The sequence below is a fragment of the Leguminivora glycinivorella genome, chromosome 19, assembly GCF_023078275.1.
Source record: "Leguminivora glycinivorella isolate SPB_JAAS2020 chromosome 19, LegGlyc_1.1, whole genome shotgun sequence".
NCBI lineage: Eukaryota > Metazoa > Arthropoda > Insecta > Lepidoptera > Tortricidae > Leguminivora > Leguminivora glycinivorella.
In genome coordinates this window covers 9,551,684-9,565,607 of record NC_062989.1, presented here as the reverse complement: position 1 = coordinate 9,565,607, position 13,924 = coordinate 9,551,684, and the positions used below count along the sequence as shown (strand labels likewise).

At 37.5% G+C, this 13,924-nt stretch overlaps 1 protein-coding gene across 1 annotated transcript; it reads right to left on the bottom strand.

Annotated features, from left to right (window-relative positions):
- Positions 1-4,672: 4,672 nt before the first annotated feature.
- LOC125236831 (alpha-tocopherol transfer protein-like) lies at positions 4,673-13,924 on the bottom strand. Its single transcript, XM_048143767.1, has 6 exons — positions 12,995-13,924; positions 11,843-11,999; positions 10,777-10,894; positions 8,384-8,518; positions 5,558-5,771; positions 4,673-5,362 (listed from the first exon to the last, which is right to left on the bottom strand). The coding sequence occupies exons 1-6, from the start codon at positions 13,158-13,160 to the stop codon at positions 5,208-5,210; spliced, it is 945 nt and encodes a 314-aa protein (XP_047999724.1). The 5' UTR covers positions 13,161-13,924; the 3' UTR covers positions 4,673-5,207.

The following is a 13,924-nucleotide window of genomic DNA, read 5'->3' as shown; positions in this document are numbered from 1 at the left end:
ATGATACCTATAATATGAATTCGCTAGCTCTTGTCCCCAGTCAGGTAAGTTAACCAGACGCTTCGCGATATCTTAAAAAAATTTGTACGCGCACAGGGACCTTGACCTAGTTTCAAACAAATTGACATTTACGGCGAGGAAATTGAGAAAACAACATTACAGTCATGTTGCATCAGTAATGCAGCTGCATTTGATATGTGCATGTGCAATCGTGCATGCACAATATAAATTATGACAATGAAGCAGAAGTAATGTTCGAACCACAACGCTGTTTGAATGTTACTGTAAAGTGTAAATCTTGCAGAAATGTGATAGATATTGTGTGATAGGTATGGTTAAACATAGAATAGACATTAAGGAATAATAATAAATCATGGGTGGGGAAAATCCTGGGACCTGTCAAGAGAGATGACGGCCCGTGGAGAATAAGGAGGAATGCCTAAATAGAGAAGTTGGTGGCGAAGCGAACATCATCGGCGTAACCAAACCAAATCCCACAGACTTCGCTGGTTCGGCCACCTACTAAGAATGGGAGAGAATCGAGCTGCCAAGAGGGCCCATATCTGGGAAGACCAACTGGTGGCCGCCCGGCGGGTCGGCCAAGATACCGCTGGGGAGACAGTGTGATGGCGGATCTGTGTCAGCTACAAGCCGATAATTGGCGGGAAGCTGCGCAGGTTCGGGATAACTGGCGTGCTCTCGTTTTGGAGGCCGGATCTTTTTGGATGACAGAGCCATACTTAGTTAGTTAGTTAGTTAATAAATCGTAAGATTTATTTATATCTACAGATGATTAAAGAGTCTTCAGCCTTAAAGTTAAAATGAGAGGGCTCTACCACGAACAACTCTATGAAACTATGTGCTGCCATGTTGCATTTGGGAATTCGTACGTGGTACTTAGAGAAGTAACATCGAACGTGGTTCGCAGTAGGCCCCGTGTTCAGATATTATAACATGGGATGTATCATAACTTCATTATACGTGAAATATTCCGTTTTAATAGTTTTATTTCAGGTCGAGGAGGACCCAGGAAGAGTTTTGTTGATCAGCTCAAGTGGCTCAAGAAGGCCGGTGTCGTATCGTATCAAGAACTAAAAAGGAATGCGGAGATAAGGAAATATGGCGCATATTCCATCGACAAGAGCTACAGAACTCTTAAATAAGAAGAAGGAGAAGAGATAATACTAGGTAAGGTACAGCGGGGAAATCTCGACTGGAGGACAATTGTAATTCATCAATTTTTTCTATTTTTAACCGTCACCTCAAATCTCTCAAGAAGGACGGTTCTCAAGTCGTCTGTATATTTTTTTTTAAATGTTTGTTCCTCGATATCTCCGTCGTTACTGGACCGATTTTGAATTTTTTTTGATTGAATGTATTTATGCATACAGATTGGTCCCATTTTTCTCGGAACCCAGTTTTGATGATGGGATCCTGGAGAAATCGAGGGAACTCCTCAAATCTGAAAGGCATACATATGGCGATTTTTGTGTTTTTAAAGGAACAGCATGCATTTACGTACGGAACAGTGACATTTAGTGCAGTGGAACTGCTGATGATAGTCAGAACGGAACTCCTCAAATCTGAACGGCACGCTTATAGTGACTTTGGTATTTTATAACCGGTGGACACTCTATTTAATAATGCAAACATTGTAAAACATGGAAAAAATGGACCAGTTACATTTGTCCCCCAGTAGAGATTTGTCCCGCTGTACCTTATACTCTTTGTGATCAGCGAAAATCTATCTTGAATATTGTGACGAAAAATTTTCGGTCTCCTATTTCATAGAAAGCACCGGAACTAACCCAAGTCTCTGGAGGTACCTTTTATAGGTAGTCCGTATTCAGGAAATGGATAACTGAAACAGCTTTTCTTTAGGAAATTATTACTTTTCGCAGTAAGTATATTTTCCCCTCTAGCTCGGAAACACGTGATTTGTCCTTTAATACCAGTGGGTAAAAAAGCATTTTGTCCAGTAGTGGGTAAAGTAATTTGACCTTGGATATAGCCCAATTTTCTGCTTTAAAATTGATAAAAGCGGCTTAATCTAGTGATGAAGATGTTTTATTACCTGTGGAAGCAGTGATAAACGCGTTTTTTGCGTTGTGCTTTCCTCGCTATAGTGAGGGGAAAGTATATTTAGGAAGCGCTGGTGGCCCCGCGGTAACAGCGTGCGACTTTCAATCCGGACATTTTTATATTAAAGGAAAAAATGGAAAAATTTACGCTTCCGGCGGGACTTGAACCCGCACCATTTTTGCAATCCGTGCAATGTGGCGCCCACCCCAAGACGTGTGTACAAAAGGATAGGCATGGAAAGATTTGCGAAGTCCGGCGTGGCTTCCGTAGCTCAATTGGTAAGAGCATTGCACGGATTGCAAAAATGGTGCGGGTTCAAGTCCCGCCGGAAGCGTAAATTTTTCCATTTTTTCCTTTAATATAAAAATGTTTAGAATCGTTAGCAGACGTTTCTGCTTAATAAAAATTAATTTAGTATGGGTTAGCACATTGTTACTGGTGAATTCTCAATATAACTTGAGACTCCAGTGCCGTTACAAGATGTAATAGTCTGTCGGTAGATGGCGCTAGACGTCATCCCAAGACGTGTGTACAAAAGGATAGGCATGGAAAGATTTGCGAAGTCCGGCGTGGCTTCCGTAGCTCAATTGGTAAGAGCATTGCACGGATTGCAAAAATGGTGCGGGTTCAAGTCCCGCCGAAAGCGTAAATTTTTTTTCCATTTTTTCCTTTAATATAAAAATGTTTAGAATCGTTAGCAGACGTTTCTGCTTAATAAAAAATAATTTTCAATCCGGAGGTTATTGGTTCGAACCCCGGCTCGTACCAATGAGTTTTTCGGAACTTACGTGCGAAATGTCATTTGATATTTGCCAGTCGCTTTTCGGTGAAAGAAAACATCGTGAGGAAACCGGACTAATTCCAATAAGACCTAGTTACCCTTCGGGTTGGAAGGTCAGATGGCAGTCGCTTTCGTAAAACTAGTGTCTACGTCAAATCTTGGGATTAGTTGTCAAAGCGGACCCCAGGCTCCCATGAGCCGTCGCAAATGCCGGGGTAACGCAAGTAGGATGATGCAGTTAGTATATCTGACTATAGTATAGTCGTTTAGTAGTTAAATTTCTTGTTACCATGAATGTAAAAATAAGTAAACAAATATTTGTAGGTACTTAAAATTAACCCTGAAAAGCTTCCCTTTCAACGCAACCGAAAAAACACGCAATAATTCCTTAACTTTAATAATTAAAACTCAGACAAAGAGGTCATAAAACTTTTATGTTCATTGTTCATACCTACTTCCAAATGTCTTATAGTGTTACTTTGGCAATAAAACCTTTCCTACACGAAAAGTATTTTAATAAAAGTTAAATTACGTCAACATCATTATAAAGGTTACCCTTGGTTTTCTTATTCATCGTACGCACAGACGTGTAGACTACATAGACACCGCATTATGACAGGTTTACAGAGGCCGCGTGGTCAATACATAATAATATCTAAATATATAAAAGAAGAAACTGACTGACTGACATATCAAAGCACATCCGAAGCCGCTGGTCCTAGAGATTCCAAATTTGGCACGTAGGTTCCTTATAAGGTGTAAGTGTGTTCCGTATAAAGTGTGTGTGTGTTTGTAGAGGAGCACTAAAAATTATTTTTCAAAATTTACCGCCTAAGAAGGTGAAGGGGGGTCCAAAGTTTGAATTATTTTAGTATCCGGGAGAATCCGCGGGAAAAAGCTAGTCTACTATATGTAGGTACAGTTTTACTGGTAAATATAAATAAATATTGGGGGAATATAAATATTGGGGGAATATAAATATTGGGGGACACCTTACACAGATCAACCTAGCCCTAAACTAAGCAAAGCTTGTACTATATATGCTAGGCGATATACATACTTATAGAGATAAATACATACTTATATACATAGAAAACATCCATGACTCAGGAACAAATATCTGTGCTCGTCACACAAATAAATGTCCTTACAGGTATTCGAACCCGGGCCCGCGGCGTAGCAGGCAGGATCACTACCGACTGCGCCAGACCAGTCGTCAAAGGTCAGACAAGGTCGGTAAAGTACCACAATTTGAGCTGTGCAATAGAGTAGCATCTTACACTATTTTATAGTATTAGTATCAAATTTATTATGTAAAAAAATAAAAAATTACACGTTGGTTGTAAACTTTGAACTGGATCAAGCGGTTGCGATCCCATGCTTAATTATCACGGGCGATCTGTGTGGTGACTTTGAGTTGGCTTGAATGCCATGTCTAGTAGATGAGGTGGGCTGTGATCGCAGGTCTTTCTTAATTCTTCCTGTTATAGGATCTTTAGTGAAGACTTCGAACGTAAAAATTGCCTGGTGATGTTTCGAAGTGCCGATAAAATTTGTATAAAGATAATAAAATCGGTTAGAAATGTTCTAGTTCCGCCAAAAATGCGTCCTTTTTCTTATTTAGTCCTTATTTGAGGAGTGTCTTCTCGAGAGGGCTTATTTCTACAAGTCAACGAAGGTTATTTTTATTTATGTCTTCCTAGAGAAATAACCCTTGTTGACTTATAGAAATAAGTCCTTTTGAAAAGACACTCCTCATTTATTTTATTGATTAGAATAGAAAGGTCTACGAAAAACTAAATCTTCTTGTATTGTTTTATATCCTTTATTCAGAAGTGGTTTACAAATAGGTGCAATTAAATAAAAAAAAAGTATATATACTAATTATTGAACCCCCTGTTTCCCGTGTGCTTAACTCGTCACCTTCAGAATTTCACCACCCCCTTTCCTGATGTGGCTGTCGACGTGTCATAGTGGTATGCTATTATAGCATGACTTTTTGAATGTAGCCTAATTTAGTGTCCCACTACTCGACAAATGCCTCCCCTCGTTTCTTCTAATTCCCTGTAATATATGTAGTCCTGCCAATCTGAATAAAATGCGTGTTAATGATCCTGCCATCTCGTTTTGTATTTATTTATTTATACAAGGAACACCAACAGCTATTAGAGTTATATTACAATTTTAAATAAAAATTACATCCATTTAAAGGAACATGCATTATTTATTTTATGTATTGTCATTTGAAATTATTACTACGAATAGATCACCCATAATGGCCAGTCCCTTGACGACGATTTTGTCTCATATCAGCCAGGCTATTTATAGCATTTTATTAAATTACCTAATCTACATTTATCGTTTTGAACGTTCCAGGTATTCCAAGATACTCATTGCCCAGTCCATCTTTCGGCCGAAGACTTTCATTAACACCGGCTTGTTTCATCTCTTTCAAATATTCTATGAAGTCTTCGGTGGAAAGTTCTTCAACCCATTGGTCTGAAACAAAATGCGTGTGTTTATTAAGAATAAGCTTTTCTAATGTTTAGTAAGTATGTATTTTTAATTCCTGCATGTAAGGTTTATCATCGTCTTCATTATCTAGTTTTTTACCGTGTTTCAAACAATTGGTCACCCTTTTTCAAATAAATACATGATCATCGTCTCTGTTTTTACAGGGAATTAATTTCTTACCATATAGTTCCGTCAAAGTCTTCTGCTGGCCTCCATATTCTTTCGGCAACAGTTCTTTTGGGACCCGATTGTGCAAATCTTCTATTGTTTGGAGCACCTCAATACGTTCTCCGATTTTAGCAGAGAAAAGTTGTTTCATGATGCTGGTGAGCAAGTTAATAAGTTTAGATGTGGACATGACGAATATATTCTTTATTCGGAAACCAAAACCCTCCTGCAAGAATAAATAAGTTTGTTTTGTAAAAAAAAACATCTTTAGCTTTTATATTTTTGTGGATTAAGACGCTGACAACACCCAATGGCCTTGACGCTAGCGTACATTGTCTATTCGTATGGGAGTAAGTGAGAGCGCTATGTCACTAAAAGAGGGAACTAAAAGTATGGAAAAATATTAAATTCGTCGTGGACAAAAGATAATGTAAGTAAGTAAGTAAAAATATTCTTTTCATCACATTTGCTGTTTAAAGGTATCATTGCGTCTACTACTGTACTGAAGCATAATGTACTATTTTATTCCCAAGGGAATAATGGATTTAGTTTTAAAAATTAATACAATCCGTACAATACTTCAGGCAAAGGATGTTTCAATCTGCCAAGGATTTTTATTACACAACCAAAATTTTACTATTAAGCTGTAAAATATATTGTACGGTATGAAAAATGCATTTTATTTATGTTTTACAATTTTTTCAGTGTGTTTTGCATTTATTTCGTAAAATTTAACTCAGATAAATTGTTATAATTTATAATCTGACAATATGCTCTCTAATCGTGCTTGACCGCGGGCGTACGCGAGGCACCCACCATTGCCTAGCAACGGAGAGTACAACAGATCAAAATAAAGTACAATTTTAGTACAATTATATGATTTATATGCTTTTTTGAACGTTGCATTTAATTTATATGCAGTATTTTCGTGTTTTTTTTCGTTCAAAAAGTGTTTGTTATCAAAAACAATGGATTTAATATGAATAATCTGATGTAGATCAAGATACACTACTGGTCGCGCCGCCGGTTGAAGGTTTTGCCTTATGAATAGAATAGAATCGAATAGAATATACTTTATTTAACATCAAATTGGACAAATACAAGGTAGAGGTACATACAACTTAAATTACTATGACTGTTTCCTCTATATTTTTCTCTCAAATGTGATGAAAATATTGTGTGTAACTCGGGGAGTATGAATCTAACTCGAGTCTTTAAATCGCTCCGGCAAGCCGTCGCGATTTAACTTACTCTCGTTAGTAATATTCAACTTCCTCCCTTGTTGCACAATGAACTATTATTGCACCATTTTACATGTTATAAATATACAGAATGTTGAGTGAGTGTATAACTAGGTAACAACAGGCGGTCTTATCGCTAAAAAGCGATCTCTTCCAGACAACCTGTAGCTGGAAAAACGGAACAGAAACAAAAGTTAACAGGCAGTGCAAGAACAATAAAAAATATAGAGAAAACCAACACAAACACACATATATATATACCGAATATATAAATAAATATACCTTACATACACATAATACCTACATACATAAATACAATAAATAAAAATGGCAACTTAAGATAGAGATAGATAGTATAATTTAAGCTGATTTTTGAACATTGGAAGAGATTTTGCTAGTCTTAATTCTACTGGTAAGGAATTCCACAACCGTACAACCCGGAAGGTAAAAGAGTTGCTATAGAATTTAGAAGTAGATGGTGGAGGAGCAAGAATATGAGTTTGAGAACATCTGATAGAATAGAGAAACTTAAAACGCTCTTTGAGATAAGGCGGAGTAGAAGGGTTAAAGAGAATGCCAAAAAGAAGGGCGAGTATATGAGAGTCCCGGCGGCGACGAATAGGGAGCCATTTGAGCTGAGAATGGAAGTGAGACACGTCATAAATCTTATACCAAGATTCTGCAGACGCTCAAGTTTATTGAGTTGATCCTCCGTAAGGTCTTTATAGCAAATGTCGGCATAATCTAATATGGGCAATAAGAGAGATTCAGCAAGCGCAATCCTAGTTGCGTAAGGCAAGAGATTACGAAGCCTACGCAGAGATGCGGCTGCAGCGAACATTTTCCTGCTAACCTCACTCACCTGAACTGTCCAAGAAAGACTCTGATCCATCATGATACCCAGATTTTTAATCTTTGGAGATAATGGAATCCGTACACCGTCAAACACAGGCAGGTAAAGTATTAAAGTCAATCCTGGAAGTAAGCTTTGAGCTACCTATGACTATTACCTGGGATTTAGTAGGGTTTACCGAGAGACCGTAACATTTAGTCCAGTTTAGTATTCTCTCCAAATCAGTGTTTAAGGCGCAGATAGTCTTTCTCTCCAAATCAGTGTTTAAGGTGCAGATAGGCGCAGTGTTTAAGGCGCAGAAGAACTTATGCACCATCACCAACCTGATATATACTAGAAACATGGGGTTCTTACATGATTAAAAACTACCTCAAATGTGCTCATATACATTTTTGTCAGAATTACAACGTACTAGCGACATTTCCAGGCAACCAAATTTCCTTTATTAACTTTAGAATTTTATTACAAACAAATATTTTTAAGTTATGTTTTGAAATGAGAATATTATAACAAAGTGTAAATAGACCCACATCTCGGACACTGGCGATCAAATATATGAAAGAGGCGCGTTCCTAGCACACAGTCTAAGCTCGTGTAAGTGAACACGTACTATGCTTGTATGAGTGAAATGACAGGTCGACTGTTCGCGTTTTTGACAGGCGGTAACTGTGAGGTAACCGAGAGGGGGTGGGTGGCACTTTCAGCGGGGACGGGAGTGGCCATACTGTAGGATAGAACTATTACCGTGTAAGTCGTAACTAAGTTACTGAAGTCGACAAGATTGATTTGGGCGACGAAGTCCATAATATTGATTTGTCTGCAATCTAAGACTACTATGAGTCCATTGGCGTAGTCATTTCTTTTTAAATACTCCCCAAGCTGAAATAACAAATAAAATTATTAATTAATTATTACATAATCTTCTATAATATACAGGTTGTGTCAATAAACGTAATTGAAAATAAGTGATTCCGGCTCTATTAACGACGAAAAATATAATGCACGTATCCAGGTCTTAAAATTCTACGTAAGTAAATTTTTTTTTCAAATTTTCTAACAAAATAAATAAATCCTATTCTTGAAATGTGGTCACTAGAGAGCGGATTTCTGGTAGCGATTTAAATATTAATATGGATATGACTAGCATAATTTATTATTTTTTCTGCACACAAAAAAATATCGGAACATAAAATTTAAAGTAAAACCCTTTTTGGATGCTTTTGTGAATATTGAGCAATAATTATAATGATAATAAATAATAAGAAGAATAAATAATATTTTTTTTTTAAATTTTTTAAATAGTTTATTTATTTAAGTTCTTGTTCTTTAATATTTCTTCTGCTTATTTCATAGTAAAAACTTCTATTCACGACTCAAATAACAGAAATATAAAAAAAATTGCTTCCTGTATACAAACTCCTTTATTTCGAAAAAAAAAAACTTTTCTTAAAATATAGTTTGTTGCAAAAATATTATTATTTTAATCTAATTATTCAGCGAAGTTTCAGTTCAGAACCTTATTATAAATCACATGATATGTATTTAAATAACTGCACTAGTCATATCCATATAACAACCTAGGTAGAAATAATGTTAATTAATCGCGTTCGATCTGTATGTGATTTTAAATATGTGTACAAAGCGCGAGAACTTAGTGTTATAAAATAACAGGATTTAGAAAAACTGTGATACTAATGATTATTAACTAGTTTAACAACACGCGACCTAACATAGTGTTTTAGCAATAGGAAAGCGAGTTTGAAGAACATGTTTTATATTATGTTCATTGAAATATCCTGTATCTGAAGGTATCTCAATCTTTTCAAGTCTGCGGCCCACTTGTAAATTTAAAATGTTATTACGACGCTGCCCTTATAGAATAGACCAGCCATTCTCAAAGTGTGCTCCGCGGATCCCTAGGGCTCCGCAAAGGCTCTCTGGGGGCTCCGTGTGAATTTTGGTTACCTGATATGCGACTTCAACTCTCTTCCATTAAACCAAATATTCACCAATTGTTAAAAAAAAAAACAGTTTCATGTAATACCTCACATTTAGAATCTAATGATTTCATTTTACTATTATGATTACTTATTAAAATAAAGATTGTAACGAGAACAACACCGAACGACCACGGGCGCGCCATCTGTTGTAGCTGCGGTGCTTTACTCAGGCCACACGCTCACGCACAGAGCGCACCCCGCACAACCGAATCGAGCGCATCGATCAGCCGTCTAATTCCTACATGCGCCAATTAATCTATTTTTTTAAACATTTAGTTTAAGGGTTTCGATCAGATATTTTGCTTTCCAAAAGGGTTCCATGGGAAAATAAGTTTGAGAACCACTGGAATAGAGGAATAGGTAAGGAAAGAGTTGGAATTCCATACATCAGTAAATGCGAGTTAGGTATTTAGCGTTGACATACATACATACATACAATCACGCCTGTTTCCCATAAAGGGGTAGGCAGAGCACATGAAACTGCTAAAGTTACAGTGCCACTCTTGGCAAATAAGGGGTTGAAAGAAAACGAAACTGCGACATTGTAGTGACAGGTTGCCAGCCTCTCGCCTACGCCACAATTTAACCCATTTAGCGTTGACATCTAGCGTTAATCACGCGTTAAATAGCGTAATCGCGTATCAGTACTAAGTTACTACTCGACACTGTCTATGTGTCAACAGTATCTAGTATTCAGTCTTAAAAGACTGAAGGTATTTTTCATTTAACGCCGAACCGACGTATTCAAATTTACATTTAAATATTTAAGGATATTGTTGAGAAAGTACTATACAGATTAAAAACACCACAAACACAACATGACTGTTACGATAAGAATATTTCCTAGCAACACGTGTCCATAATAATATTATAAATGGGAAAGTGTGTGTGTCTGTTTGTTTGTCAGCCTTTCACGGCAAAAGGCAGCGACGAATTGATGTGATTTTTAAGTGGAGATAATTGAAGCGGTAGAGAGTGGCATAAAAAAATGGGGGACACCTTACACAAATCAACCCAGCCCCAAACTAAGCAAAGCTTGTAATATGGGTACTAGGCGATGATATAATACATACTACATAGCATAGGTTATTTTTTGTCTCTTTCTAACTAAAAGCTAGTATTTAATAAAAGACTTACAATAATATTGTATCTGCACACATCTAGAAGTAAAGATGTAGTGACGTCATTTTGATATCTGTTAACGTACAGTCTGTAGTTATCTTTCTCAGTCAGTTTTGGCATGTATACATTTAAACTGAAAAAAAAAAATGTACCTATACAAACCATTTTTTGCAAAAAAATAATAAATTTACACAAAATATAATTATAATTGTGAATAAAGATATCTTTATTGAAAAACAAACAATATTACAACTATAAATGAACTTAGAAATAAGAATAAATAAAATAAACGAAGTTAAATTAACTTATAAACAAAAAACCTCACTCAAGTCACTGACTGGGCAGTGTGCCCAGAAGACTGGCCGCATTGCCATGGATGGCAAATCTTATGCGTTGAGCAAAATATTGGTCAGCCCTCTGGTCACTGGTCTGGTCGATTCTATTTGAATTATAATGTGTATACGTTTTCTACTAAATTTGCAGGGTTAGCACACTAAACTTAGCAGCAGTGCACATGATTGGCTCGAGAGTATGTCGCCGCGAGATAGCTAACGAAATTGGAGAGTCTGGCTAGTAGTGATCGTCCACGATGGAAGCATACTGTGCAGACACAGGTGCGTCAGTTTGAAGCTAGACTGCATGCGCGGATCCAGGGGTGGGGGGGGGGGGTCATGGGGGTCATGACCTCCCCCTGGAGCCTAGGTTGGCCACACAAATAGACCACGTGACCCTCCCCCCTGGGGCTTGGGCCTTTACCACCTGACCCCCCCCCCTACCCCCTGGGCACGAAGCTGGATCCGCGCTTGCTAGACGGCGCACAGAACTCGACGCAAAGCGCGATGAGCTAAAAGCTAGACCACCTGTGACCTGCCGCGAGTGCGTGGTCGTTCAAAAATTGGCTACGTCAGTCAACTGAAACCAAAACCAACCACGCTCTCAACCGTAAACGACCGCCGAAAACGGGTAGGAGGAGATGATGATGATGAATACTTGTTAAGAAGAAGACCTGTGATCTATCTCACGGCGATACACACCTACTATCGCAAATCATGTGCTGACCCTGTTAAGCTTTTTTACTTACTATGCCTTAGAAACTTCTGCCAATTCTTGCATAACATTGGTTTTTGAGAACAACTCTGGTGCATGCGTGCGCAAAGTGCACATTTTGTCCAATCTTGCCTTTGCGCGTTCAACTGAACCCTTGCAACATATGATATTACGCTCTAAATACTCCCTACCTGTAATGAAACATATTTCGCCGTGAAATACCAAAGTCATTATAGTCAGCTATTTAAGATTCCTCCAGTAAGGCTTAAGCATATATTCACATTAGCACTTAGTCACCATGGAAGTCATAATCATGGTTTATCGCTTGTAAGTAATACACACGGCACCAGGTCGGTAACTGCAGGCAAATACGAAGTCCCAAGAGTAGCCAACTACTACGGAGATAGGTGTCTGACGAAACGTCTACCCTACGTATTAAACTGTTGGCCTGCGGATATCAGGGTGGCTAGCCGAATGGCACAATCGCTCACGAAACGCTCACGAAACGAAGCGCTAGTAGATATCTATCTCTATCGCGCTTGCGTATTGGAGCGACAGAGCCAGCGGCGTATCGCTTTCGTTTGGCGTCGGAGAAATGCCATTCGGCTACGGGGCCTGGACGGAAGCCAATAGAGCTAAATTCAAAAGAAGTTTGTTTAAATTTTTAATTAATAGTATCTAAATGTTATTTTAGTTTACTTAGCGAAGAGACTCTGATCCCATAGTCAAACTGTGAAAACCGTTTTGTGGGACATATGTTTTTGTTATAAATGTACCTTTTGTGTTAATAAATAAATACAAAAAAAATATATTTATCTTAAATGTCCATTAAATAATGTTTAAATTGGCAAGGCAGGTAACAAAAACAACAGATATAGGAAGGAGAACTATGTCATAGTGACGTAATAAATCAGATTGTAAGAAATCTCTTACCGCTTGTAATTTTGACATGGTTGTTGAGTGGCCTAGGGTTCCAATTGGTTGACTGTACATATGAACGACCAGCGACTTCAGCGAGTCGTGTCATCACTCACACACACAACACAAATAATACGGACAAATAATATCTCCTTTATCGTTCAAATTAATTTACTGATTACCCCATCCTTAATATAAAGATTGATCAGTGATCTTTATTGTAATTGTCTAGACTACATTGTTCAGAGCCGATTAAAATAAAACTTACAAAAGTCCTTTTTCAGGAAATGCTCCTGTTTTTGAATCCAATCATACAAAATATCTATCGCCTGGTCCATAATTCCTGGTTTATGTAAGTCAAACTCCTTTCTGACGTTTTCTATGGTCGTGGAGTCGAATTCCAAGAGGCTTTTATTTGAAACTATCAGCGACATCCTGTAAGCATTAAAAACAGTGTATGGAGTCCCCCCGCGCGGAAAAAGTGAAACTTCCTAACATAACCTCAAAAACATTTTGTCAAGTGGCCATCACGTTTTTGTGTTTTAGTTACGTGCATCTTTTTACTGTTTTTGTTTTATTATAATAATTTTTATTTAATAAATACATCAAACAAATAAAAACATGATGAAACTACTTAAAACTAAAAACCTAACCTACTTATAAATAAAAAAATTGGCATTTCCACGCTGTATAGCGATACTTATACGTTGCGCGAAATACTGTCCAGCCCTCTGGTTGCCTGAGGTCTCTATTAGGTGAGATGACAAATGTTTTACTGTTTTAAATATTTTAAATTGCTATCTGCTCAAATTATATACTCAATTTGCACTCAGTCTAAATATAAAACATACATTCTAACCAACCATTCCAACATTCAAAAATATTCTGGGTATTCTGTTCTGTCACTGACTGAGTGAATAAGTGAATGAATGGAATGAGTGAGTCGCGTTGAGACAGAATGTTACGCGCTGAGTGAGCGGCATTCCACGCAAAGTAACAATGACTGAGTGTTACGCGCTGTCAGTTAGAAGACTTGGAAGTCATATTAGAAGTTTCACTTCAAAAACACATTTAAATCGGAAAAGGGTATTTCAAACCATACCCATTTTTTATTATTATTATAAATGGGCTTACTCTTGGCCACAGACTAGCCAAAGGCAAAGACACACCTCGGACACTGGCGATCAAATATATTGAA

Coding starts and splice junctions, on each gene's coding strand:
- LOC125236831 (XM_048143767.1), bottom strand. CDS start 13,160: ATGTCGCTGATAGTTTCAAATAAAAGCCTCTTGGAATTCGACTCCACG. Junction 10,895..11,842: donor GCAGAAGTTTCTAAGGCATA/GTAAGTAAAAAA, acceptor TTTTTTTTTCAG/TTTAAATGTATACATGCCAA. Junction 5,363..5,557: donor GACTTTGACGGAACTATATG/GTAAGAAATTAA, acceptor ATTTTGTTTCAG/ACCAATGGGTTGAAGAACTT.